This window comes from Carcharodon carcharias, chromosome 20, assembly GCF_017639515.1.
Source record: "Carcharodon carcharias isolate sCarCar2 chromosome 20, sCarCar2.pri, whole genome shotgun sequence".
NCBI classification, from domain to species: Eukaryota; Metazoa; Chordata; class Chondrichthyes; order Lamniformes; family Lamnidae; genus Carcharodon; species Carcharodon carcharias.
This window is the reverse complement of record NC_054486.1, coordinates 111,729,989-111,756,550: the sequence shown is the minus strand read 5'-3', so window position 1 is coordinate 111,756,550 and position 26,562 is coordinate 111,729,989. Positions and strand designations below refer to the sequence as shown.

Here is a 26,562-nt window from a genome sequence, read left to right as displayed (position 1 = left end):
CTTTCATTGATTGGTTGTTCTGTGTTTTATTTGCAGGGATTCACAGACACAGCTCATATGATCTATGAGACTGCAACACGGGAGCATGAGCAGAGGGGTATGACGGGGGCAGTGGGAGGCGTGTTGCGGCAAATCCCACCAGCAGTGGTGAAACCATTAATTGTGGCGACAGAGGCCACCTCCAATGTTCTCGGTGGAATGCGAAATCAGATCCAACCGGATGCCCGTCAGGAAGAGTCCCAGAAGTGGCGTCTCGGCGACCAGTAGCCATGTGGAAACTTCAATTTCTTGGGAAAGAGGAAAAGAAACATTTAGGAAGCCTTGAGATCCTGGTGCTTGGACCCAGCTGGGAGTCACTATGCACCACACTTTCCTGCCTGTATATTTTGGTCTCACTTAGTTCCGTGAAGTTAAAAGCAAAACAAGCAATGTCCATAAGATGAGCTGTAGCTTTAAATAAGTTGACTGATCTGGTGGCTGCGTAGAATATTCCCTGGTTTATTTTAGAGATGGCATGGAGATATATTTTTGAAAAACAAATTGAATGGTGTGACTGCCTCAGTGAGGATTCTGCTGCTCCTCTCGGTTCAGTAACGTTGTGGGATTGAGTCCATTATCGATTGGATAAACTGAGGATTGCAAGCCCACAAACTGCAAGGAATGTCTTGTGGCTTTTTTCTTACATTGACTTAGAAGCATGGGTGCCAATTATTCTTCTCTCATCCTAGCCCAGATGCCTGTGACTGCCATGTCCCCCAAACCTGCTTAACAACCTGCAACTTCCCATGGTTCTCAAGCCCATTGTTCAGGCTCTTAATGACTCAAAACAGAATAGGCTTTCTGTTGCTATGCACTGTTTAATCAGCTATTAGACAATCTGGGGAATGTGTTGCTTAGATCTTTTACTGCAACGGATTTGGATTGAATTAAAAGTGTGCAGTAAATTCCTCATTCTTATCTCTTCTCTAATAGCGTCATGTGCCCCGGTACTGCAGTGACAAAGCAGCTCCAGCACATTGAAAAGATAGGTAACACAAGTCACACAGCTTGAGCAGTTGCAATATTGATCGGAGCTTGGGACCAAGTTGTCTGAACACCTTGGGAGGTGAAAAATATAAAAACTCATATGTAAGTTTTGTGGCAGAGAGAGGAAATGAGGGGAGGGACATGTGACTGTCCAGTAGCTGCCAATACAAAATGTTCTGGTTCTTTTGGGGAAATGTCACCATTCTCGAGCCTCTGCCATGAGTTGCCCTCAATCAGCTGTGGAAACATTAGCTTCCCCCATATTATGGCAGGAAACGAGCACTGTACCATTTACATTTATTATATCCCAAGGCATCATTCGTATCTGCCCCATGCAACCAAGCGCAAGCTCACGTTCAGCATCCAGTGTATCTGGGAATGTTCTCTCAGTATTGAAAGGTTAAGACCCTTTCCTCCCTTGAAACAAATTAAAGCAAATTAAACCTGTAATAGAAGCAGCAGAAAGTGAACTTGGCAGAGGAAGGGCTGAGTTTCCCATAGGAACTGGGGTAAATGGTGACGGTGTTTCAGGCCCTTGACATCCTAGAATTTTTACCTTCAGCGTAAAACTATGTTGCATTAGTAATCTGGTGTCAGCAAGCTAAACCTGTTGCTCTCTCCGTTACCTGTCTGCACTTAGATTAACCCACTGAGAAGGAGCTGATACAGCTGCCTGGTAACTAATCGGCATATCCTTCAGATGGACTTCCCCTCATAATACAGTGCAGAGAAAGGTCACCTTCAGATGGACTTCCCTTCATAATACAGTGCAGAGAAAGGTCACTTCCTGCTCTTCAACCGTAGCATTTTGTGGGAGAGAGAGAAAGATAAATGATTTTATTATTTGATATTTTTTGGTGCTTTCGATTTCCTTCGGCCAGCATTGGGTTGAAAAGGAAGAGAGGCAGATGACCAGTACGGTTAGGGACGTAGAGTGTAGACACAGGTTAGGAGCAATTGTCCAATTAATTCTCACTCCTGCACCCCTACTGGCTGGATTATTATTCTCCTCGGTGCACTCAGTCCAGCACCTCCTCTCCACCTGCTCCCGTCAATAGGTCCTGTTGCCCAGAAAGTGCAGCGTACTGCTTGCAGTTGCCATTATGATCCGGAGTATTATTTTTAAAAATTGCTCTCCAAAAAGCAGAACCTAGGATGGGATATGGTTGGAAAACCTCCTCGTTCCCTGCCACAGAGAACATTTTTTAAAAGTGTAGAGTAAGAATTAGAAACCTGACTAACTGACCCGAACATGTATTGCACTTGCTTTTCAAAACTTGCTGTTAAAAATTAACTTCCTTGCATTGTCACTGTGGTCTGTGGATACTGCTGCAAATACTGAGTCGGATTGTTAACATTTTTGTTGCTTTGTATAAATTTTTAATTTCTTTTGTACAGCAGGTCATAAAACCTTTTGTGAGTTTACTTAGAATTTCCTGTTACCATAACAACTGTACATATTTCTGAATAATGTTGCTGTGGGTGTATCATAGCGATGGTTATGAAGGAATGTACCATAGTCAATGTACTTAAAAAAGGGAAGAAAATAAATAATGCACAGTCTTGTGTGTATGTGTACATTATCCTGCTTTGCTGTCAGTTGCCTTCCATAGTGACAGATTAAGTTATACTGCTTTGAATAACACACTAATGCTTCAGCTCCTGGGTCTGACACAGCAACCCAGAGGTAATCTTCCCAGATTCCCAGAGGCTGGGCATCAGGAAGACCCAGTCACCTCCAGTAAATACAAGATTAGAGCAGTTTCACAGGCGACATTATACGTTATGTGTTACGGAGCAGAAGGAGACCATTCAGCCCACTGTACCTGTTGTGAAAGTTTTAAAGTCTCTTCGGGTCTGTTTAATAGTTTGAAGCTGACTTCGTGTTGGTAACAGTTATGTTTTTAAGGAAAAGTGGGAATTAATACACACATCTGAGCAGCAGTTTAAGGAGCAATTAAGAATGGCATTTTTCAGTTGATGTTTCAGAAGAAGGCATGGCCGATTCCTCGTGCATTCTTATCAATTTGCTAGTGCACCTGTCGGGAGCATAGGAACTTAGGAGCAGGAGTAGGCCATTCAGCCCTAAAAACCTGCTCTACCATTCAATACAGTCATGGCTGATCTGGTTGTGGTCTCAGCTCCACTTTGCTGTCTGCCCTTTCTCACCCTCAACTCCCTTGGCTATCAAAAATCTAATGACCCAGCCTCCACTGCTTTCTGGGGAAGAGAATTCCACAGACTAATCACCCTCAGAGAGAAAAATATTTCTCCTCATCTCTGTCTTAAATGGTAGACCTCTTATTTTTAAACTGTCCTTTAGTTCTCATGTCTCCCACAAGTGGAAACATCCTCCTGCAATCCACCCTCTCCAGTCCCCTCAGGATCTTATATGTTTCGATAATATCACCTCTCGTTCTTCTGGACTTGAAGGCAATCAGGCAGAGTCAACATGGTTTTGTAAAAGGGAAATCTTGTTTAACCAATTTACTGGAGTTAGTTGAAGGAATTACGTGTGCTGTGAATAAAGGGGAACCGGTTGAGGTACCGTACTTAGATTTAAAAAGGAATTTGATGTGCCACATCAAAGGTTATTGCAGAAAATAAAAGTTCATGGTATAGGGGGTAACATATTGGCATGGATAGAAAATTAGCTGGCTAACAGGAAGCAGACAGTAAATGGGTCTTTTCCTGGTTGGCAGCATGTGACGAGTGGTGTGCAACGGGGATCAGTGCTGGGGCCTCAACTTTTTATAATATATAGGGACTGAAGGAATGGTTGCTAAATTTGCTAAATGACACCGATTGGAAAGTAGTGAAGAGGACATAGGAGGCTGCAAGTGACAAAGTTAGATTAAGTGAGTTGGCAAAGATCTGGCAAATGGAGTATAATGTGGGCAAATGTGAAATCGTTCATTTTGGCAGGAAGAATAAAAAAGCTTATTTAAAATTGTGGGAGATTGCAGAGCTCTGATAATCAGAGGGATCCAGGTGTCCTAGTACATGAATCACAGGAGGTTAGTATGCAGGTACAGCAGGTTATTAGCAAAGTTAAGAGAATGTTATTTATTGTGAGGGGAATTGATTACAAAAGTAGGGAAGTTATGCTTCAGCTGTACAGGGCATTGGTGAGACCACATCTGGAGTATTGTGTACAGTACTGGTCTCCTTATTTAAAGAAAGATGTAAATGTGTTAGTCTTGTAAACCTCTGAACTGCTTCTAATACCAGGAATGGGCAGGTTGTCCAATGAAGAAAGGCTGGACAAGTTAGGCTTGTATCCACTGGAATTTAGAAGAGTAAGAGGCAACTTGATTGAAACCTTTGAGATCCTGAGGGGTCTTGACAGGGTGAATGTGGAGAGGATGTTTCCTCTTGTGGGAGGATCCAGAACGAGGGGGTCACTGTTTAAAAATAAGAGGTCGCTCACTTAAGACGGGTGAGGAGAAATTTTTTCTCTGAGGGTTGAGTCTTTGGAACTCTCTTCCTCAAAAGGCAGTAGAAGCAGAGGCTTTGAATATTTTTAAGGCAGAGCTGGATAGATTCTTGATTAAAAAGAGTGTTAAAGGTTATCAGGGGCAGGCAGGAATGTAGGGTTGAGGTTACGTTCAGATCAGCCATGATCTTATTGAATGGCTAAGCAGGCTTAAGGGGCCAAGTGGCCTGCTCCTGCTCCTAATTTGTATGTTTATATGTAAACTCCAATGGGTACAGGTCCAACCTGATCAATCTTTCCTCAAAGGATAAGGCCAAATCTCAGGAATGAATCAAGTGAACCTTCTCTGAACTGCTAATGTAATTATATAATTTTTTTCAAATGCTCAAAACTGCACACAGTATTCCAGATGTGGTCTCACCAATGCCCTGTACACTGCAGTAAAACTTCCCTATTTTTTATATTATCCTTACAATAAATGTCAACATTCCATTTGCCTCCCTGATCACTTGCTGTACCTATGTAAGATTTTGATAATACTAATTTTTAGGGTTCAATGTTGGTCTGAACTAACATCTATGGATTTTATTTTTAATTACTTTTTAAATGGTTCAATTCAAATTTCTACTAGTTGGAACACTTTACAGGCTGGCAGCTGTTGCTTGTGACAATCTACACTTAAAGCCATAAATCTACCCCCTTAAACCCACCCCCTTTCTGTTTCCCCCTTCCTTTTCTTTTTTTTCCAATAAATTATATAGATTTTCCTTTTCCCACCTATTTTCATTATAAAAAGAAAAAAAAAATTATTTATTTATTTTATATATTTTTTTTACATCTTTTATGCTCTCCCCACCCCCACTAGAGCTGTACCTTGAGTGCCCTACCATCCATTCTTAATTAGCACATTCGTTTAGATAATATCACCAACTTTAACTTTAACACCTATGTGTTCTTTTGTATTATTGTTGTTGACATCTTTTGATGATCTGCTTCTATCACTGCTTGTTTGTCCCTACAACCACACCCCCACTCCACCTCTCTCTCTCTCTCTCTCTCCGCCACCCACACACACACCTTAAACCAGCTTATATTTCAACTCTTTCTTGGACTCGAACGCAAGTTCTGTCGAAGGGTCATGAGGACTCGAAACGTCAACTCTTTTCTTCTCTGCCGATGCTGCCAGACCTGCTGAGTTTTTCCAGGTAATTCTGTTTTTGTTTTTGTTTTGGATTTCCAGCATCGGCAGTTTTTTTGTTTTAATCTATTAAGTTGCCTGAAGGTCTGGGTTCAGCAGTTGTATGTTGTCTTAATTGCATTGTGGGCAATTAAAAGTCTTTTTATCAGCTTTGAAGAAACGGCTGAAAGAGAGCTTACTTAGGATGACACTATCTTTAAACAAAACCCATGCATTGATTTAGTTGATTAACCATATATGTAGGGCTGAGCTTCTGTATTAGAGATAAACTTTCTGTTTTGACATTATGGTAGGAAGTGTTAACATTTGTTCTTAATAACTTTAGTATTTTTGGCACTTGGATTAAAAAATGTTGAAGAGGATGTGACGTTGTTTATAACTGCTCGGTATCCATAGGATATGTGTCATTTATTCACAATGGAATGAAAACTCCGGGGGGGGCCCATGGAACAAGGGATTAACATTTGTCTTCAGTCTACATGGTTTAGTTACTGAGGTGGGATGACACCAGATGACCTGCACCCTAAGCCAATGGAAGAGGTGAATTTGGATTATTTCTAAATAAGGGATTCTGGAATAATGAGAAGTGGAGATAAAAGTTGGAAAATCTGAGTCTTTGTTGGCACAATTTTTACCATGGTTCCTTTGGTATGATTCTTCTGAGACAGAATTCACCATCATTTCAGAGACAAAAGAGACATTGCCTGTGCTGGCAACAATCAAGGAATCCTAGGAATTTAAGGAATGAGAGACTTCCATGTTGTCTTCACTGTTTTTTGTTAAGTATATGTAAAAGTTTGCTTAATAAATTCTACTTGATTCATAAATACTGGTTATTCATACCTTGTTAGGCAAGGTCCAGCTGAGGACCCTAGTGTTAGAAATGAAGAATTCAGAACTTAAGAGATTTTAATTAGAAGGGTTTTATACCTCAAAACCCTAAAATCTTACACCATACTATTTGTGTTTCACGTATCAGGACACCCAGATCCCTCTGCACCACCAAGTTCTGCAATCTCCATTTAGAATATATACTGCTTTTCTATTCTTGCTGCTAAAGTGAACAAGTTCACATTTTCCCACAGTACACCCCATCTGTCAATACCCCACTCACTTAATCTGTCTATATCCCTTTGCAGACTCTCTACCCCAATCTTGACAATTTACTTTCCTACCTATCTTGGTCATCAGCAAATTTATCTACCATACATTTGGTCCCTTCATCCAAATCATTGATGTATATTGTAAATAGTTGAGATCCAGCACTGATCCCTGTGGCACTCCACTTGTTATAGCTTGCCAACCCAAAAATGACCCATTTATCCCTACTCGGCTTTCTGTGAGATAACCAATCCTTTATCCGTGCTAATATGTTACTCGCTACACCATGTGATCTTATCTTGTGTAGTAATCTTTGATGTGGCATCTTATTGAATGTCTTCTGCAAATCAAAGTATACCACACTTACCGGTTCCCCTATGCTCACCTTGCTTGTTATGTCCTCAAAAAACTCAAATAAATTAGTTAAACATGATTTCCTTTTCACAAACCCAGGTTGACTGCCTGATCAAATTATGATTGTCAAAGTATCCTGCTGGAGCCTTCTTGATAATGGACTCTAGCAATTTCCCTATGAGAGAAGTTAGGCTAGCTGACCTGTACTTTACCACTTTCCATCTCCCTTCTTCCTCGAATAAAGTTGTTGTATTATCTATTTTCCAATCCACTGGGACCATTCCAGAACCTAAAGAATTTTGGAAGATTATAACCAATGCCTTTAATATCTCTGCAGACACTTCTTTTAAGGCCCGAGAATGCAGGTCATCTGGTTCTGGGAACTTGTCAGCCTTTAGGTTTATTAGTTTTCCCAGCACCTTTCCATGGTGATTGTTTTAAGTTCCTCCCTCCCATTCACCACTTGATTTTCAAGTATGTTTGGGAAGGTTTCTAAGTCTTCTACAATGAAAACAGACACACGTCATGCCAATAAGACATGACAGGAAATCAAAGCTGCTTTTGAAAACTTTTTTGTTGCTATTTTTAAATAGACTTTTGCTAAACCACAAGATGGTTGCTATAGGTCATGTGACTCAATACTGGCCATCTGTTCCAGAAGCTTCTAACAGAGATTACAAGAACAAAAGAGTCCCACTCTCTTCCTTGTGGAATCTTCCACTCCATTGTAAGGCCACATTATAATCACAAAACTGGACAACTAATAGATGAACTGACTCTCCCTACTGGTACCATAACCAAAGATGGAGACATCAAAACTCATTATAAGAGGTGTTAACAGCCACCATTTCACTCCTAAAGGAAAAGATGGATTTTGGCCAGAAATTACTAGCGAGGCTGCAATTAACTCATTAAAAAAATGGTCCAAAGGGCTAGGGGCATGGAGTCATGCGACATGGCCCATTAATGAGTTAATCATTCATGGGATGTGGGCTTCTTGGCTGGGCCAGCATTTACTGGCCATCCCTATTTGTCCTTGAGAAGGTGGTGGTAAGTTGCCTTCTTGAACCGCTGCAGTACATGTGGTGTAGGTATACCCTGAGTGCTGTTAGGAAGGGATTTCCAAGATTTTGACCCAATGACAGTGAAGGAACGGCGATATATTTCTAAGTCAGGATGGTGAGTGACTTGGAGGGGAACTTCCAGGTGGTGGTGTTCCCATGTGTCTGCTGCCCTTGTCTCTCTTGCGTCACAGCTCAGTCTGCTGATTTAACATCAACCGGGAAGAACACCAACAGATCTCCTGGCTGACCAAGCAGCCGGTCACCATCTCTCAACTCCTTAAATGAAGCCTGTTTGATTTTTAAAGTCTCTGATCATCACTTGCCAAGCGGTCTAAGCACAGAAACCCCATCCTATTGCATCGTCATTTGTTTAAAGGGATTTTGCGTTGCTGTCTCCACCCAGGGACTCATCTGGACTGAACTCCACCACAGAGGAAACACCGCCTGGACTTTGATTTCTTAGACTTTGGAAACCGCGTGAAGAAATATTCATTTCTGTGGTTCTTTTACTGCTGTTGCCCATAGTTGTAAATCTTCCTCTTCTCCATCCTCCCTTACTGTGTGTGTGTGTGTGTGTGTGTTTGTTGAGACGTTGCGAACCCTAGTCCCCCGGGTTTGAATGTGAATAAATGAACCTCCTGAGTTAATCATAAAGTGAGTTTGCTGTGAGTGATTGTTAAATTGGATCACACAAACTGGGGGTTTGGAGAAACGCGCCGCAGCCTGCTTTAAAAATACCTCTGCTTGGGGACCGATGGGGAGGGGATTAAGATGTTCAGTTTTTCTCTCTCTCCTGGTCTGTAACACACACCGTACCTGTTCAATGCCTCTGCCCCGGAGGATTGGAGAGGCGAGCGAATGGGGATAGGTCAATGTATTCGGGGGGGGGGGGTAATTAGATGGGCTGAATGGCCATCTGGCTCCAGTGGCTTTGGGCTGTCCTGGGGATGTGAAAAGCGCTACAGCAATGCAGTCTGTTCATTGGGGCAAATTGGCTTTACCTGTGGAAGAATCATTTATAAATCATTCTTTTCAATTTGATGATTGAAATCAAGAAGAAGAACTTTAACCATCAAAATGGGCAACTTCAAACCGGGACCTTTCACCCGGAACTGCTGCCTGCGGTTTGAACCGTTGTCGGGGGGGGGGGGTCGCGGGACCGTTGCCGGGGTGACTGAGGATGGGGGCGGGGCCCTTGCCGGGGAGACTGAGGATGGGGGCGGGGCCGTTGCTAGGCCGGCGGAGGGGGCGGGGCCGTTGACTGGGTAATGGAAGGGGCGGCACCGTTGCCAGGGTGATGGAGGGGGCGGGGCCGTTGCCGGGTTGATGGAGGGGGAGGGGCCGTTGCCAGGGTGACCGGGAGGCTTCGGCCTTGCTCCGAGCCCTGGACTCGGGTAATGGCGGCCGGTGATTACTTGAGTCTGATTCACCGCCTCCCGTCTCTCGGCTTCGAGGCGCCGCTCACCGAGGAGGAAAAAACTTTCACTGAAACCGTCCGGATCCGGGCATGGGGCCTGACCGTCTGCGGCTGTGCACACGCCGCCTTCTACTGCCGGCTCCTGACAGCCACCAGGTAATCACAGCAATCAACCAGTAATCAACATCACAGCAATCAATAATCAATATCACTGCCCAAATCACAGCAATCAACCAGTAATCAACATCACAGCAATCAATAATCAATATCACTGCCCAAATCACAGCAATCAACCAGTAATCAACATCACAGCAATCAATAATCAATATCACTGCCCAAATCACAGCAATCAACCAGTAATCAACATCACAGCAATCAATAATCAATATCACTGCCCAAATCACAGCAATCAACCAGTAATCAACATCACAGCAATCAATAATCAATATCACTGCCCAAATCACAGCAATCAACCAGTAATCAACATCACAGCAATCAATAATCAATATCACTGCCCAAATCACAGTAATCAACATCACAGCAATCAATAATCAATATCACTGCCCAAATCACAGTAATCAATATCACAGCAATCAATAATCAATATCACTGCCCAAATCACAGCAATCAACCAGTAATCAACATCACAGCAATCAATAATCAATATCACTGCCCAAATCACAGTAATCAACATCACAGCAATCAATAATCAATATCACTGCCCAAATCACAGCAATCAACCAGTAATCAACATCACAGCAATCAATAATCAATATCACTGCCCAAATCACAGCAATCAACCAGTAATCAACATCAGCAATCAATAATCAATATCACTGCCTAAATCGCAGCAATCAATCAGTAATCAATATCACAGCAATCAATAATCAATATCACTGCCCAAATCACAGCAATCAATCAGTAATCAACATCAGCAATCAATAATCAATATCACTGCCCAAATCACAGCAATCAATCAGTAATCAATATCAGCAATCAATAATCAATATCACTGCCTAAATCGCAGCAATCAATCAGTAATCAATATCACAGGAATCAATAATTAATATCACTGCCCAAATCAGAGCAATCAATCAATAATCAGTATCATTGCCCAAATCACACCAACTTATAATTACTAAATAAATTAACATCAATCAATAATATCCATTTAATAAATCAGTGGTTTTCATACTTTCTTGGTTGGAGGAGCTTTTTTCAAATGGATTAGTAATCACAAAATTCCCAACTTAAATTATAATGCTGTATAATAACATGAAGGACTTTCTAATGATGAATAAGCATAAGGATTTTTGGGAAACAGGCACTTCAAATTGCAGTAAGAACATAAGAAATAGGAACAGGAATAGACTATTTGACCTCTTGAGCCTGCTCTGCCATTCAATAAGATCATGGCTGATCTTCTTGTGTTTTGATTTCCACATTCCCATCTAACCCAGATAACCTTTGATTCCCTTGCCTAACAAGAATGTATCTACCTCTGCCTTAAAAATATTCAGTGACCCCGCTTCCACTACCTTCTGAGGCAGAGAATTCCAAAGTCGCTCAACCCTCTGAGAGAAATAATTTCTCCTTATCTCTGACCTAAAAGGGCGACCCCTAATTTTAAAACAGTGTCCCCTAGTTCTGGACTCACCCACATGAGGAAACATCCTTTCGACATCCACCTTGTCAAGGCCGTTCAGGATCTTGTATACTTCAATCAAATCACCCCTCACTCTTCTAAACGCCAGTAGAAACAAGCCCGGTCTGTCCATCCTTTCCTCATAAGACAACCCCTTCATTCCAGGTATCAATCCAGTAAACCTGCTTTGAACCACCTCCAATGCATTTACGTCCTTCCTTAAATAAGGAAACCAAAACTGCACACAGTATTCGAGATGCAGTCTCACCAATCCCCTGTATAACTGAAGCATAACATCCTTTTATGTTCAATCTCTCTTGCAATAAAAGATAGCATTACATTAGCCCTTTTTAATTACTTACTGTACCTGCATACTAACTTTTCGTGACTCATGTACTAGAACACCTAGATCCCTCTGCACCTCAATTATGCAGCCATTCTCCATTTAAGTAATACTCTGCTTTTTTGTTCTTCCTGCCAAAGTGAACAACTTCCAATCTGAGGACTTTGTGAGTGATGCGAGAAACTAACGATAAAGTGGTTGAAGATTATCTGTTAATAGCAGACATACCCGATATCAGTCCACAGGTCAGATCCAACACGAACAGTTACTGGCCAAATCAGTGTTAACAGCAGTCTTACCATATTTAGATGTTTAATTTGTTCAATGTATTACTATTGGAATATTTTAAAAAAACTTCATATAAGTTGGTAGAGTGGGCAGATAGGTGGGCAGATGAAGTTCAATGCGGAGAAGTGTGGGGGAATTCATTTTGGAGGAAGGACATGAAGAGATAATATAAAATAAGGGGTACAACTCTAAAAGGGGTGCAGGAACAGAGGGACCTGGATGTATATGTGTATAAGTCATTAAAGGTGGCAGGTAAGGTGGAGAGAGCAGTTAATAAAGTATACAGTATGAATAGTGCTTTATGAATAGGGGCATAGAGTACAAGAGCAAGGAGGTAATACTGAACATGTATAGGACCTCAGCTGGAGCATCGTGTACAGTTCTGGGCACCGCACTTTAGAACGGATGCGATCGCATTGGAGAGTGTGCAGAAGAGGTTTATGAGACCGGTTCCAGGGATGAGAAACTTGAGTTATGAAGATAGATTGGAGAGGTTAGGACTGTTCTTCTTGGAGAAGAGAAGGCCAAGAGGAGATTTGATAGAGGTGCTCAAAATTATGAGGGGCTTGGACAGAGTAGACAGGGAGAAACTTTTCCCGCCTGTAAAAGCATTGAGAATGAGAGGGCACAGATTTAAAGTGATTTGCAAAAAATGTAAATGCCATATGAGAAGAAACCTTTTCACATTGCGAGTGGTTTGGGTCTGGAATGCGCTGCCTGGACGTGTGGTGAAGGCAGGTTCAATCGCGGCATTCAAGGGGGCATTAGATGATTATTTAAATAGAAACAATGTGCAGGGGTACAGGGAAAAGGCAGGAGAATGGCACGGAGTCATAATGTTCGCTTGGAGAGCCAGTGCAAACACAATGGGCCAAATCGCCTTCTTCTGCACTGTAACAATTCTGTGAACAGACTAGTTTTCTTCCTTCCAGTTCTACTAAAAAGTACTCACTTGAACATGACATTCTGGAGAATATTTTACAAGCCGTGCAGACCAAGCCCAGTTTCTCAGTGTTATCTAATCACACAAAGAATTTACAAAATTACATCTTCCTCATAATTTTAAATAACGACAAACTGATAGCTTTTCTGCAATAACAAGAATGAAACCAACAAGAAAATAATATAAACGGAAAATGCTGGAAACAGACAGCAGACCAGGCAGCATTAAAATGGCACTTACTAACGACATGAATCCAAATTGAATACACTTGAGTATCACAGCAGCAGCTGGTCTCCCACCTCCCAATCGACCAGCAATTAATAACAAAACACCTAATCAAAGGATAAACAAGCACCAATTAATAATCAATTAATAAATAATACCCAAATAATAAATTAAAAAATTAACAACAGGCTAATAATGATTAATAATAACCCAGCAGACATAATCAAATTAAAACACCAAATAAATAATCAAGAATAACATTTGTCATGGACAGATGTACTTGATCTCTTACTGCCCATGATGAGTATGTCTTGAATGGAAAAAGGTGTGTCTTTTCTTACCCTTGGAGTGCATATTCCAATTAAATAATTCAGCAGCAAGCATTCATGGGTTTAAAATAAGGAAGGTTATTTATTTTCACACACTATCCCTAAATTAACACAATATCACATATTCAGTCTCGCGCACGCGCGCACACACACGCACAGACACACACACACACGTCCATGAAGATTATGTACAGATAAAGTGCACTTTTACAGATCACATTCAGTTCAGTCTCTTGATTTACAATTTCCAGTGTCCCACATGGCAGGTCTGTGGTTTGTTGAATAGATTGAATGATTTAAAGTTGAATTGATGATTGTGTAAAGCGAAAGGTTCACTGCAGGTTACAACGTTCCTTGTAGTTGAATATCGAGGAGATTGGTTCTCATGTGAACTTTGAAACTGGAACAGGTTAAGGACTTTCGTTGCTTGATGACTTGCAGCTAGTTTCCAGAGTCAGGTTCTCAGACTGGCTGAGGACTAATGGTTCTGATGGATCTGCAGGGTCCAGGGGTAACAAAGGTACAATAACCAAAATCATTTTCGATCACATGACCAGTGGGTTAACAGATATGAAGCCCAGCCAGTCTAGTTTGGATTTAGGAAGCTACTGTGAGACATTGGGAAGTTGATAGTGGTCATTGAGTTTCGATTTTCCCTTTTGTTCAGTATGAAACATGGAGACAGGTAGTCTGGAAACTCCATAATCTTTAGGTGTTGGCCCATCCTTAAACAAAAGATGTGTGAATTCAACAGATGGCTGTGAACTACCCTCATCTATGCCCATATTTAATTAGGTATTCGCTGGAGATAGATACTATCAGTAGTCCAAATGCCAAACGTTACATGATTGTGAGAGTTATCGTAACAGCTTGTTTGTGTCCAATTTTTAAAAGTATTCACCGAAAGTTCACAATATAACATGCCTGGGCTAGGCATGACACATTGATGAAAACAATTAATTGATAACAGCGAACAACTGATAAATCATTAGCAATAAATAATTTCTTAGTTCATTATTGCTATTAATTGATTCATTATTGCTGATTACATGTGAATTCTAGTTGATCATTAGTTATTATTCATGGGATTTAAAAATTTTTGGCTATAATTCATTATTTACTTGTTAATTATTTATTAATCGATAGGGAGGTGTGAGGCCATGGAGGGATTTGAAAAACAAGGATAAGAATTTTAAAATCGTAGCATTGCCAGACCTGGAGCCAGTGTAGGTCACAAGGATGGTAGTTGAGTGGGTCATGGTGCGAGTGAGGAGACAGGCAGCATAGCTTTAGTTGTCCTCAAGTTTCCAGAGGGTAGAACATGGGAGACCAGCCAAGAGTGTGTTGAATTGTCAAGTCTGGAGGTAACAAAATCATGAATGAGTGTTTTAGTAGCAGATGAGCTGAGGAAGAGATGGAGTCTGGTGATGTTTCTGAGGTGGTGCAGATATGTGGTTGGTAGCTCATCTTTGGGTGAACTGACGCTATGTTTTTGGATGACTCCGTTGTAGGGGAGCATGTAGATGAGTCAAATATGATACTAAGATTGTGGACAATCTGGTTCAGTCTCAGACAGTTGCCGGGGAAAGGGATGGAAATTAACTTATTAGGAATAGAGTTTGTAGCAGGGATTAAAGTTAATGGCTTTAGACTTCCAAATATTTAATTGGAAGAAATTTCTGTTCATCCAGCACTGGCTGTCAGACCAGCAGTCTGACAATTTAGAGACAGTGGAGTGGGTTGGGAGAGATGGTGCTGAGGGAGAGCTGGGTATGGCCAGAATACGTGACACTGCATTTTTGGATCATGTTGTTGAGGAACAGCAGGTAGATGTGAAATAGGAGGAGGCCAGGGATCAGTCCTCAGGATCCAGAGGTAACGATGTGGAAATCCAATAGGGAATTCAGGAAAAACCTCTTTATCCAGAGAATGGTGAGAATGTGGAACTCGCTACCACAAAGAAAGGTTGAGGCAAATAGCATAAATACATTTAAGGCAAAACTACATAAGTCACAAGAGATAAAGGAATAGAACCATATGCTGATAGAATGAAATGAAGAGGAGGAGAGAAGGCTTGTGTGGAGCATAAACACCAACATGTGTTGAATGATCCTGTAAAATCTGTGTACTTCAATGTAACACAATACTCAAAGCAAGCTAACTGAGGTTTCCAATTTTTACAGATGCAAGATTCTGGATAAAGCCTTCTTTTGCCACTCCTGGCTGGCTAAATACGAGATCCTTAAATCCATTGGAGGCTCCCTGAAAATCGGGGTGCTGGGGTGTGGCCACTTCGGGAAGCAGCTGGTGTTATCCTTACTTCAACTGACGGATCTGAATGCAGCGTGCATCACTGTCTCTACCAGGAGACCAGAAAAGCTCAGTATGTTTCTTGTAAACAAATTAAGTGCTAATAATGTTTAGATTGATGCAAGAGCTAAAAGAAAAGAACCTGTATAGGAATTCTCTAAGTTGCTTAACCTATTTTAAGAAAGCTGAGCAGGATTTCTGAATAAAGAAACAGAAATTCACTGCCTACACAGCTGGGAAACGTAATCAAGGCTGACATTCCCAGTGCAATACCGAGGAACACTACACTGTCGGAGGGTCACTACTGAGGGAGTGCTGCACTGTCAGATGGTCAGTACTGAGGGAGTGCTGCACTGTCAGATGGTCAGTACTGAAGGAGCACCGCACTGTCGGAGGGTCAGTACTGTTGGAGGGTCAGTACTGAGGGAGCACCGCACTGTCGGAGGATCAGTACTGAGGAAGTACAGCACCACTAGAGAAGCAGTAGTTAGGGATTGCAGCACCACTGGAGTAGCAGTACTGAGGTGATGTTTAAGAAGGGAATGTTTCAGCTATAACTAGGTACATTCCAAGAAGGGCAACGGGTAGGGAAACAAAACTGCTTGGATGATGAGGGAGATAGAGAATATGATGAAACAATAAAAGAGGGGATATGATGCATGTCAGATGCATTCTTCAGGAGAGAACCGGGTCAAATACAATAAGTTGAGAGGCAAAGAGAAGAGGAAAATAAGACTGGCAATGGCAAAGAAAGAGTATGAGAATCAAATACAGTCTATTTAAAAGGGAACCCAAAAATCATCTTCTAGCTTGGAAATAGTAAGCAGGTAGTAAGAGGTGGTGTGGGTCCTATTAGGAACAAAAAGAGTGATATATATTATATATATACTTCAAGGCGCTGGGCAAGGCTAGAATACTTAATGATTTCTTTGTATCTGTGTTTACAGAAGAAGTGTTTGAGAAAGCATTTGAGAAAGTACCACACAAAATTGACGCTCATAAAGTAGAAGGGTCAGTGTCAACTTGGAGAAAAAAATGCCTTAAGGATAGAAAGCAACAAGTTGTGGTAAATATTTGTTTTTCATTGGTGTTCCCCAAGGTTCGGTGCTAGGACCAATGTTTTTCTTGATATATATCTAATGAATTCAGAGTAAGATTTCAAAATTTGCCAATGATACCAAACATGGAGGAGTGTCAAACAGTAAGGATGATACGAATTGCCTGCAACATGACATAGGCTAGAAGAACAGGCAGACAAGTGACAGATGGAATTTTATACAGAGAAGTGTAACGTGATGCAGAAGGGGTTTGGAGAGGCAAAATAGATATAATGGTCCTGTTCCAAAGAGCGCAGGAACAGAGGGACCGGGATTTGCAAGTACATAGATCTTTGAATGTGGCAGGGCATTTTGAAATAGTAATTAGCAAAGCTTCATAAACAGAGGCATTGAATACAAAAGCAAGGAGTTTATGCTGAACCTTTATAAAGTCCTGGTTAGGCCACAACTAGAGTATTCTGTCCAGGTCTGGTCACCACACTTCAGGAAGGATGTGAGTGTCCTTGAGAGGGTGCAGAGGAGATTTACCAGAATAGTTCCAGGGATGAGATATTTTAGCCACAAAGTTAGATTGTAGAAGCTGGGGTTTCTTGGGGGAGATTTGATAGAGGTGCCCATGTCTATGACAGATTTAGATAAGGTAGACAAATATAATGTTTCCATTAGCTGATGGTGCAAGACTAGGATATACAGGTTTAAGGATAAAAGATGCAGGGGAGAATGTGAAGAAGAACCTTTTTTACTCAGAGAGTGGTAATGACCTAGAACTCAATGCATACAAGGGTGGTAGCGAAGATGATGAATGAAAGTTTCAACAGATCTCTTGATGTTAAATCAATGTAAAACTCAAACCAGAGTTTCTAAATGCCCCAGTTAAATGAGATTCCTAATACTGTTGAAAATAAAAGAGAACTTTATCCATTGGATAAAGTACTCTAATGCATTTGAACACTGACAAAATGCTGGTCAATTTAATGGTCACTTACCTTTTAAGGACAGAGGCCAATGATCACTGCTTTAAAAGCATACTTAAATCTTCATACGCCATTACATTATGATATTGGAAGTTGGCAAGACTTTTTAAACTTATCTATCAAAAGATTCCCAAATCCACAGCAGGCTTACCCCAAGGTTCATGAATTGACTTACCTGTCCCTGACACCCTTCAGGAATCCACCTGCCTTGAGGAAAATGCTAATGTCAGGGAAAAATGCATCTGCAGCAGACATTTAAATGGTAACCCCCACATCAGCTTACATGAGTAACGGGTCACAACCTGTCATGTTTCCCACCCGGGGAAAATGTGCTGTTGGGAAAGGCCTGGTGAGTTTCAAATTGTGACCCTGCATGCCTCCAGTTTGGGCCTCCCGATTGGTTTGCTCAGCACTGGCTCCAGGATACTGGATTCATTTAAGAAGCAGTTGAATGGAGGGATGGTAGGGTTAGAATTCTGGTTCAGTGAGATCCAACGGGCTGAAGAGCCTCCTATGATGCCATGCCAACTCCTTTCTGTTTCAGATGACCTGACAGACTTGGGAATCAAGTGTATTTATGACAACAAACGACTAGCCACTTCAGTGGATGTGATGTTTCTCTGCTGTCTGCCGTCACACTTACCCGCTGTTTCTTCCCAGATCCGGGGCTGCATCTCCAAGTCCTGTATTGTGTATAGCTTCGTAACCGCAGTGCCCGTGGCCAGGTCAGTCCTGCATTCACACAGTACGGGAGTCTCATAATACAGGCCAGCATTTGTTGCCCATCCCTAATTGCCCTTGAGAAGGTGGTGGTGAGCCATCTTCTTGAACCACTGCAATCTATCTGGTGTAGGTACACCCACAGTCCTGTTGGAAGGAGTTTTGACTCAGTGACAGTGAAGGAATGGTGATCTGGTTCCAAGACAGGATGGTGCATGAGTTGGAGGCGAGCCTGGAGACTATGGTTATGATAACCTAATGGTTATCTCCAAAATGACTTGATGCAGATTATTCCCTCCTGAGGCCAGGCACTTTGAAAATGTTGAAATCAATTTGGGGTGCTTCCATACAATATCTTTGATCTCTCTTTCGTAACAGCCTGGCCTTTGACCTGCAACAGCTCATAGACTGAGCGTGACATTTCAGTGAAAGCAAGGTTTGTGGGCATGAGCAGACTGTCACAAAATATCCAATTACATAACCCGTGGTATTTAAGGTACTTAATAGTTCAATGTATGACCCCAACATTGGACTGAAAATGGATGAAGTGGTCAAATAGGTGGATAGGCTGTTGAAGGAGGACTAGGGTTCGAGGGAAGTGTCCCAGAGCGCAGCATGAGTTTGATATGCCACCTGTGCCAGAATGGAGAGAGGGCAGACCTCTCAGAGACTACAACTGGGAGAGCAGAGGGGCAGTTTTGCAGGAGGCTAGAGCGATTCGGTGCAGCAAGACAATGGAGGAATTTGGAGGAGAATTTGAAAGTCAACGTTCTGATAGATGTGGAACCATTGGAGATCTGCTAAATGAGGAAAACTCAGTGGTGTAGTATGTGGGAGCGGAGTTCTTGATGAGTTGGAGATCATGGACATAGAGATTGGGAGGTCAGTGAGATTGGGGAATGTCAAACCCACTGCCATTCTATATTAATGAGGGTTTGCAGCTGAGATTATAAATCTGATCAGAATCTGATGTGGGATCCTAATCTGTCTGTCTCCGTTATTCGAAGAATCATAGAATCTTACAGCAGAGAAGGAGGTCATTCGGCCCATTGTGCCTGTGCTGGCTCTTTGAACGTGCTATCCAGTTAGTTCTACTCCCTTGCTTTTTCCCCATAGCTCTGCAATTTGTATGTTTTTAAAATATTTATCCAAATTTGTTGTGCAAGTTAGTACTAACCTACATTTTTGCCCTTTCAGGAAATTCATTCCAGATTATAACTCACTGCATAAAAAAATTCTTCTTATTTCCCTTTCTCCCCAGTTCTTTTGCCAATTATATTCAAACTGTATTGTCTGGCCACTGATCGTCCTGTCACTGGAAACAGTTTTGCCTTAGTTACCCTGTCAAAACCCTCGATTTTGAACTTGTCTATAAATCTCTCACTTGTGTTGGCTTTGGTGTTTACCGAAATATGGAGATCGGTATTGCTTTCTTTTTTTCCAGGCTCAAGAACCTCCTGGCGCACAGCACTATAGTGAGGCCGCATTATTTCATCCACAGAAGTGGTACCTGGTCTAAGCTGTGGGGCACCGGCAAAAGCCCTGTTGAAGCCTTACAGACTCAGGAAGTAATTGAAGTGACATCGCCATTTAAGGAGGATAGTAAGTAATGGGGAAGCCACATTGGTTTTTCCTCAGAGTGCGCACTGAGGTGTGGCAAAAAGTCCCTAATCTAGTGTGTGAATTGACTGGTGTTCCCCAACATATCATATCCCTCATGAACTTTGCTGCTAGGGAACTGCAGACCAGACAAGCAAAGGTGGGGCATTGTTGTTGGGGGGGAGGTGGGGGGGAGAATTCAACGTGTCACACAGTTTTCCCTCAAGAACAGCTCACGCAGTAATCTTAAATACATTACAACAACTTGCGATTATTTAGCATTATTAAGGTAGCAAAACCATTCCAAAGTGCTTCACAGGAGCATTTTCAGATAAAAATTGACACTGAGTCACAGAAAGAGGCATCAGGACAGATCACCAAATGTTTGGTAAGTTTTAAAGAGCATCGTAAAGGAGGAGAGAGAAGCAGATAAGTTTAGGGAGAGAATTCCAGAGCTTAGGACCCAGGCAACTGAAGCACGTCCACTAATGGATGGAGCGATTAACATCAGGGATGTGCAAGAGGCTAGAATTACAGGAGTGCAGAGATTTCAGTGGTTTTTAGGATTATGGGGAGATTACAGAATTAGTAGAATGGCTACCGCTGGAGGCCAAGAAAACCACACACAAGACTCAGCAGACCAGCAGCGCTGTGGCGCAGGGAGAGTGAGGTCATCATACACGACGATATCATCACACACAGGGACAGTCTGTTTGTTGTAACTAGCTGAAGGAGGTTACACCATCACTTGTGGAGCAAGTAAGATTAACAACTATTGTTGCGATATGGTTTCCTGGAGATTATAGCATTGCTCCTGGAAAAAGCAAGTGTTACTGTTCCCAACCATAGTTAATCCCATTCATTCCAGTTGACTGGGGGAGAGGTGTTCTCCCTGTTTTAAATGAATCACTCATCCCTTGCTGCCAAACCCCAGACCAACTTCTTACTACCCAATCCCATAACTGTCTTTAACTACATACAATTTTATCTTCTTTAGAAGCTCACCAATTCACTCAGTACAGTGCTCAGCCATGCGAACAAGAAAGTACCAGGTTTGATTACTGGTTTGTGCTGATCTTAGTCAGAGCAGTGGTTGAGCATTAAAATTGACCCCGGCAATCCTGGGTTAAGGGTGTAGATCAGTCAGAGTTATTGCTTTTCGTTGTTATCCAGTGATCCCATTTATGTTAACATCTGGTGGGGACCCCATTGTATTTGGCTGTAACACCATCCATTGTGAAACAGATTGTTGACACATGTGAGGTGCACCTTGCGTTATTGACTGTGGGTGAGGAGAAAAGGGAGAAGATTCACAGGGAGATAAAGCTTTAAGGTAGCTATCTATTTTAAAAGCCTCATACATGGAACCTTATCAAATGCCTTCTGAATATCTGATTAAACGGTGTCTGTAACTTTGCCTTGTTTGATATTTCCATCCTCGGTTGTTGGATAGGTTCTGAATTTACCCCTGATCCTCACAGTTTGTCATGTGTGGACCTCAAGTGGTTTGAAGAAGTTTTGTATTCTGTTCTGAACTTCTGCTACTTACTAAAAGTGCCACATAACTTCTCACTGGACATGCTTAATGACCTATTATTCAGCCCTTCACATGGTGTGGAAGCATTGGACAGCCCAACTTTATTTGTTTGTGAAAGCTTCGTCAATGCATCCTGCGTACAATCACTGACGCATAGCAGGTATGTTGTATCTCATGAATTTATAATTGGCAAAATGGAATGTCTGTAATTACATGGGATTGGGGATTCACGAGCGTAATGATTATGTTACTGGACTAGTTGTCCAGAGGCCTAGGTTAATAATCTGGAGATGTGAGTTCAGATTCTACCATAACAGAATTTGAACTTAGTTAATTGAATAATAGGCTGTTGTCAGTAAAAGGGACCGTGAAGCTATTAAACTGTCATAAAAACCCAATTGGTTCACTAATGTCCTTTAGAGAAGGAAACCTGTTGCCTTTACACAGTGTAGCCTCTCTGTGACTCCAGATCCACAGTAATGATAACTAGCCTCTGAAATGTCTTAGCAAGCCACTCAAACTGCTATGAAAAAGCATAAGATTAAAACCAGATGGAACTCCCTGCATTCACCTAGACGCTGGATTTGAACACAACAAAGGCAGACCCAGCCCAGCCCAGCTGACCCCGCATAGCTCTTCTTGTTAACATACGGGAACTTGTGCCAAAATTGCGAGAGCTGTTCCACAGAATAGTCAAGCATAGCCTGACAGAATCAAACTCATAGAATCACACATTACAGCCAATGTCCCAGATTCCTCCAACACTATCTATGCTACTCACCTCAACAACACTGGAGAAGGTGTAACATAGACAAGTGGTGACAAGTGCCTCATTCTCACCTCTCTCCAGGTAAAGAAGTTTCTCCTGAATGCCTGTTGGATTTATTAGATCTGATCCGTTGGTTGTGAAATCACTTAGCTCTGTCTATGACTTGCTGCTTATGCTGTTTGGCACGCAAGTAGTCCTGTGATGTAGTTTCACCAGGTTGACACCCCATTGGGTATGCCTGGTGCTGCTCCTGGCATGCCCTCCTGCACTCATCATTGAATCAGGGTTTATCTCTGGCTTGGTGGTAATGATAAATTAGGGGGATATGCCAGGCCATGAGGTTACAGATTGTGGTTGAGTACAATTCTGCTGCTGCTGATGGCCCACAGCGCCTCATGGATGCCCAGTCTTCAGCTGCTAGATCTGTTTGAAATTATCCCATTTAGCAGGGTGGTAGTGCCACACAATACGATGGAGGGCATCCTCAATGTGAAGATGGGACTTAGTCTCCACGTGGACCGTGTAGTAGTCACTCCTACCGATACTGTCATGGACAGATGCCTCTGCGGCAGGCAGGTTGGTGAGGATGAGGTCAAGTATGTTTTTCCCTCTTGTTGGTTCCCTCACCACCCGACACAGACCCAGTCTAGCAGTTATGTCCTTTAAGACTCAGTAGTGGTGTTACCGACCCACTCTTGGTGATGGACATTTAAGTCCCCCACCTAGAGTACATCCTGTACCCTTACCACCCTCAGACTTGCAGGTCCTCAGTCCTCCAAGTGGTGTTCAACATGGAGGAGCACTGATTCATCAGCTGAGGGAGGGCGGTACGTGATAATCAGCAGGAGGTTTTCTAGCCCATGTTTGACCTGATGCCATGAGACTTCATGAGATCCAGAGTCAATGTTGAGGATCCCCAGGGTAACTCCCTCCTGACTGTATAACCACTGTGCCGCCAACACTGCTGGGTCTGTCCTGCCGGTGGGACAAGACATACCCAGGGATGGTGATGGTGATGGTGGTGTCTGGGACATTATCTGTAAGGTATGATTCCATGAGTGTGACTATGTCAGGCTGTTGCTTGACTAGTCTGTGAGACAGCTCTCCCAATTTTGCCACGAGCCCCCAGTTGTTAGTAAGGAGGACTTTGCAGGGTGAACAGGGCTGAGTTTGATGTTGTTGTTTCCGGTGCCTGGGTTAATGCCCGGTGGTCCAGCCCCTTTCATTCCTTATTGACTTTTTAGCAGTTTGATACAACTGAGTGGCTTGTTGGACCATTTCAGAGAGCAGTTAAGAGTCAACCACATTGCTGTGGACCTGGAGTCACATGTAGGCCAGATCATGGAGAAGATTAGAGACAGTAGAAAGAAAATAAGAACCATTTCAAAGATTGGAGCATCAGCTCCCAGATGATTCTGCTGATTCAGAGCTTGGGGAGCTCACTGACAAGGTTCCCATGTTCACAGAGATAAAAACAAAAAAACTGCGGATGCTGGAAATCCAAAACAAAAACAGAATTACCTGGAAAAACTCAGCAGGTCTGGCAGCATCGGCGGAGAAGAAAAGAGTTGACGTTTCGAGTCCTCATGACCCTTCGTCGAAGGGTCATGAGGACTCGAAACGTCAACTCTTTTCTTCTCCGCCGATGCTGCCAGACCTGCTGAGTTTTTCCAGGTAATTCTGTTTTTGTTTCCCATGTTCACACCCTGTCCCCGTGCCCCTTAGCTCTGCTCAGTCAGGGTGTTGAGCCCCAGTTGCTCTGTACTTCCTGGGAATAGGAAGGGAGCAGTGGGAAATCACAGCCTGGGCTCCTGCTTCCAGTCGCTGCTGCTGGCATTGACCAACTTCGGATATCAAGCTCACTTGTGATATAGTCACAAAGTCACCCATTCCCTGGGCTCACACATGAGGAGGACTTGTGGGAACAATACCCCAAGCAGCATTTCTAGGAGAAGAGGGGAAATGTAGAGGATCTGTTGAGCAGTTTGCTTATTTCCTGTTGGTGTTTTCAAAGGTTTCTGCTAAAATCACGTGTTTTTTCAAAAATATCTCTTCCCAGCCCATTCCCCTGGTTCGACCTGTCTTCGGTGTCCATGAGAGACACACCCCTCACAAGGTTCTTCGTATTACATCCACGCCTGAAGCATCACCTCAGCTTCACATACCGTATGTCTATGTTAAAGAAGTCCCCATCTGATCTTGATGACTGCTGCAGACACTGAATTGCTCTAAGGCGAGATGGGCAACAGCTGAGTGATTGATCCAGAGGTCCTCAGTGCCACTCTGATGCTACATGTTCACACCATCGAGAGGAATTTATGGACCAGAAAGACAATTATTGAAATTAACTAAATGATCAGTCTCAATGTACAAAAATCCCATTCTATACATCTGTACCCCTCACTTACTTTGCTGATCAGTAATCTGTCCAGCTCCCTATTGAATTGGCTACCATTACCTCCCTTCCCTGCTTCCTGGAATATTCTGTTCCTCATCTATTCAGATTGAGTTCACACCCCTTGGCTGCAGAATCTATGGCTATTTATTAAAGTTGGCGACTCTTTTCATTCAGATGATGGCGATTAGTGATAGGATTCAGGTTAGAATATTCTCTTTGATATTGGACGTTGCGGGGAGCACACTTTGCACTGTGTTAACAAATGTGAGTTTGCCCAGGTCAGTTGCTGATCATTGGCTAATGAAATCAGGGCAAAACTGGAGATGATTCATTTCAGATTTTTTTTCAAGTGAGCTCTGTCCATTCTTTACCCAACCCCTACATGCAAAGGGTGGGAGGGCCTAGGACCCCTCCTATCTACCCCACCTGTACTCCAGGGAAGTGGCACTAAAGGCCTCAGGGGATGGGCAGTGGGGCGGGTGTCTGCCATGGAAGGAAGGGGCATTCAAACAGCCTCTTCTCCATTCTGTTATAGAGTCATAGAGGTCTACAGTACAGAAAAAGGCCCTTCGGCCCATCGACTCTGCACCGGTCAACCAAGTACTTAACTATTCTAATTCCATTTTCTAGCACTAGGCCCATAGCTTTGAATGCCATGGCATCGCAAGTGCACATCCAAATACTTAAATGTTATGAGGGTTTCTGCCTCTACCATCCTTTCAGGCAGTGAGTTCCAGATTCCCACCACCCTCTGGGTGAAAAAAATTCTTTCTTGCATCCCCTCTAAACCTCCTGCCCCTTACCCCAAATCTATGCCGCCTGGATATTGATCCCTCCACCAAGGGGAAAAGTTCCTTCCTGTCTATCCTATCTTTGCCCCTCATAATTTTATACACCTCAATCATGTCCCCCCCTCAATCTCTTCTGCTCCAGGGAAAATAACCCCAGTCTATCCAATCTCTCCTCATAACAAAAACTCTCCAGCCCAGGCAACATCCTGGTAAATCTCCTCTGCACTCTCTCTAGTGCAATCACATCCTTCCTATAATGCGGATTCCAGAATTGCACGCAATACTCTAGCTGTGGCCTAACCAGTGTTTTATACAGTTCCAGCATAACCTCCCTGCTCTTATATTCTATGCCTCGGCTAATAAAGGCAAGTATCCCATATGCCTTCTTAACCACCTTATCTACCTGTCCTGCTACCTTAAGGGACCGGTGGACATGCACACCAAGGTCCCTCTGATCCTCGGTACTTTCCAGGATCCTACCATTCATCGTGTATTCCCATGTCTTGTTTGTCCTTCCCAAGTGCATCACCTCACAGTCATCCGGAATAAATTCCATTTGCCACTGATCAGCCCATCTGACCAACCTGTCTATATCCTCCTGATATCCAAGGCTATCCTCCTCACTATTTACCACCCCAATTTTCGTGTCATTCGCGAACTCATTGATCAACCCTCCTGCATTCAAGTCTAAATTGTTTGTATATACCACAAACAGCAAGGATCCCAACAATGATCCCTGTGGAACCCCACTGGACACAAGCATCCAGTCACAAAAATACCCCTCGACCATCACCCTCTGCTTCCTACCACTCACCCAATTCTGGGTCCAATTTGCCAAATTGCCTTGGATCCCATGGGCTCTTACCTTCATTATCAGTCTCACATATGGGACCTTATCAAAAGCCTTGCTGAAGTCCAAGTAGACTATGTCAAATGCATTGCCCTCATCTACACACCTGGTCACCCCTTCGAAAAATTCAATCAAATTGGTCGGACATGACCTCCCCTTAACAAAACCATGCCATGTTATTTGGATC

At 42.7% G+C, this 26,562-nt stretch overlaps 2 protein-coding genes across 8 annotated transcripts in view; both read left to right on the top strand.

The window, feature by feature from the left end:
* Positions 1-2,609, top strand: part of LOC121292269 (autophagy-related protein 2 homolog B-like) — an 81,396-nt gene extending 78,787 nt beyond the window's left edge. For all 7 annotated transcript variants that reach the window (XM_041214088.1, XM_041214087.1, XM_041214083.1 and 4 more), the window contains one exon: positions 37-2,609. In XM_041214088.1, the coding sequence (XP_041070022.1) occupies positions 37-267 (231 nt within the window). In that variant the 3' untranslated portion in view covers positions 268-2,609. The remainder of the gene's footprint in view (positions 1-36) is intronic.
* Positions 2,610-9,541: 6,932 nt separating this feature from the next.
* noxred1 (NADP-dependent oxidoreductase domain containing 1) lies at positions 9,542-25,361 on the top strand. Its single transcript, XM_041214842.1, has 6 exons — positions 9,542-9,752; positions 15,553-15,752; positions 18,256-18,436; positions 19,876-20,033; positions 21,484-21,727; positions 24,396-25,361. The coding sequence occupies exons 1-6, from the start codon at positions 9,577-9,579 to the stop codon at positions 24,556-24,558; spliced, it is 1,122 nt and encodes a 373-aa protein (XP_041070776.1). The 5' UTR covers positions 9,542-9,576; the 3' UTR covers positions 24,559-25,361.
* The last annotated feature ends 1,201 nt before the right edge of the window (positions 25,362-26,562 follow it).

What these genes read in the sequence shown, in the direction of transcription:
- noxred1 (XM_041214842.1), top strand. Translation starts at nt 9,577, where the DNA reads ATGGCGGCCGGTGATTACTTGAGTCTGATTCACCGCCTCCCGTCTCTC. An exon ending in CGGCTCCTGACAGCCACCAG is followed by an intron (nt 9,753 to 15,552) that starts GTAATCACAGCA and finishes CAATTTTTACAG; the next exon opens with ATGCAAGATTCTGGATAAAG. An exon ending in ATCGCCATTTAAGGAGGATA is followed by an intron (nt 20,034 to 21,483) that starts GTAAGTAATGGG and finishes GTTGTTGGATAG; the next exon opens with GTTCTGAATTTACCCCTGAT.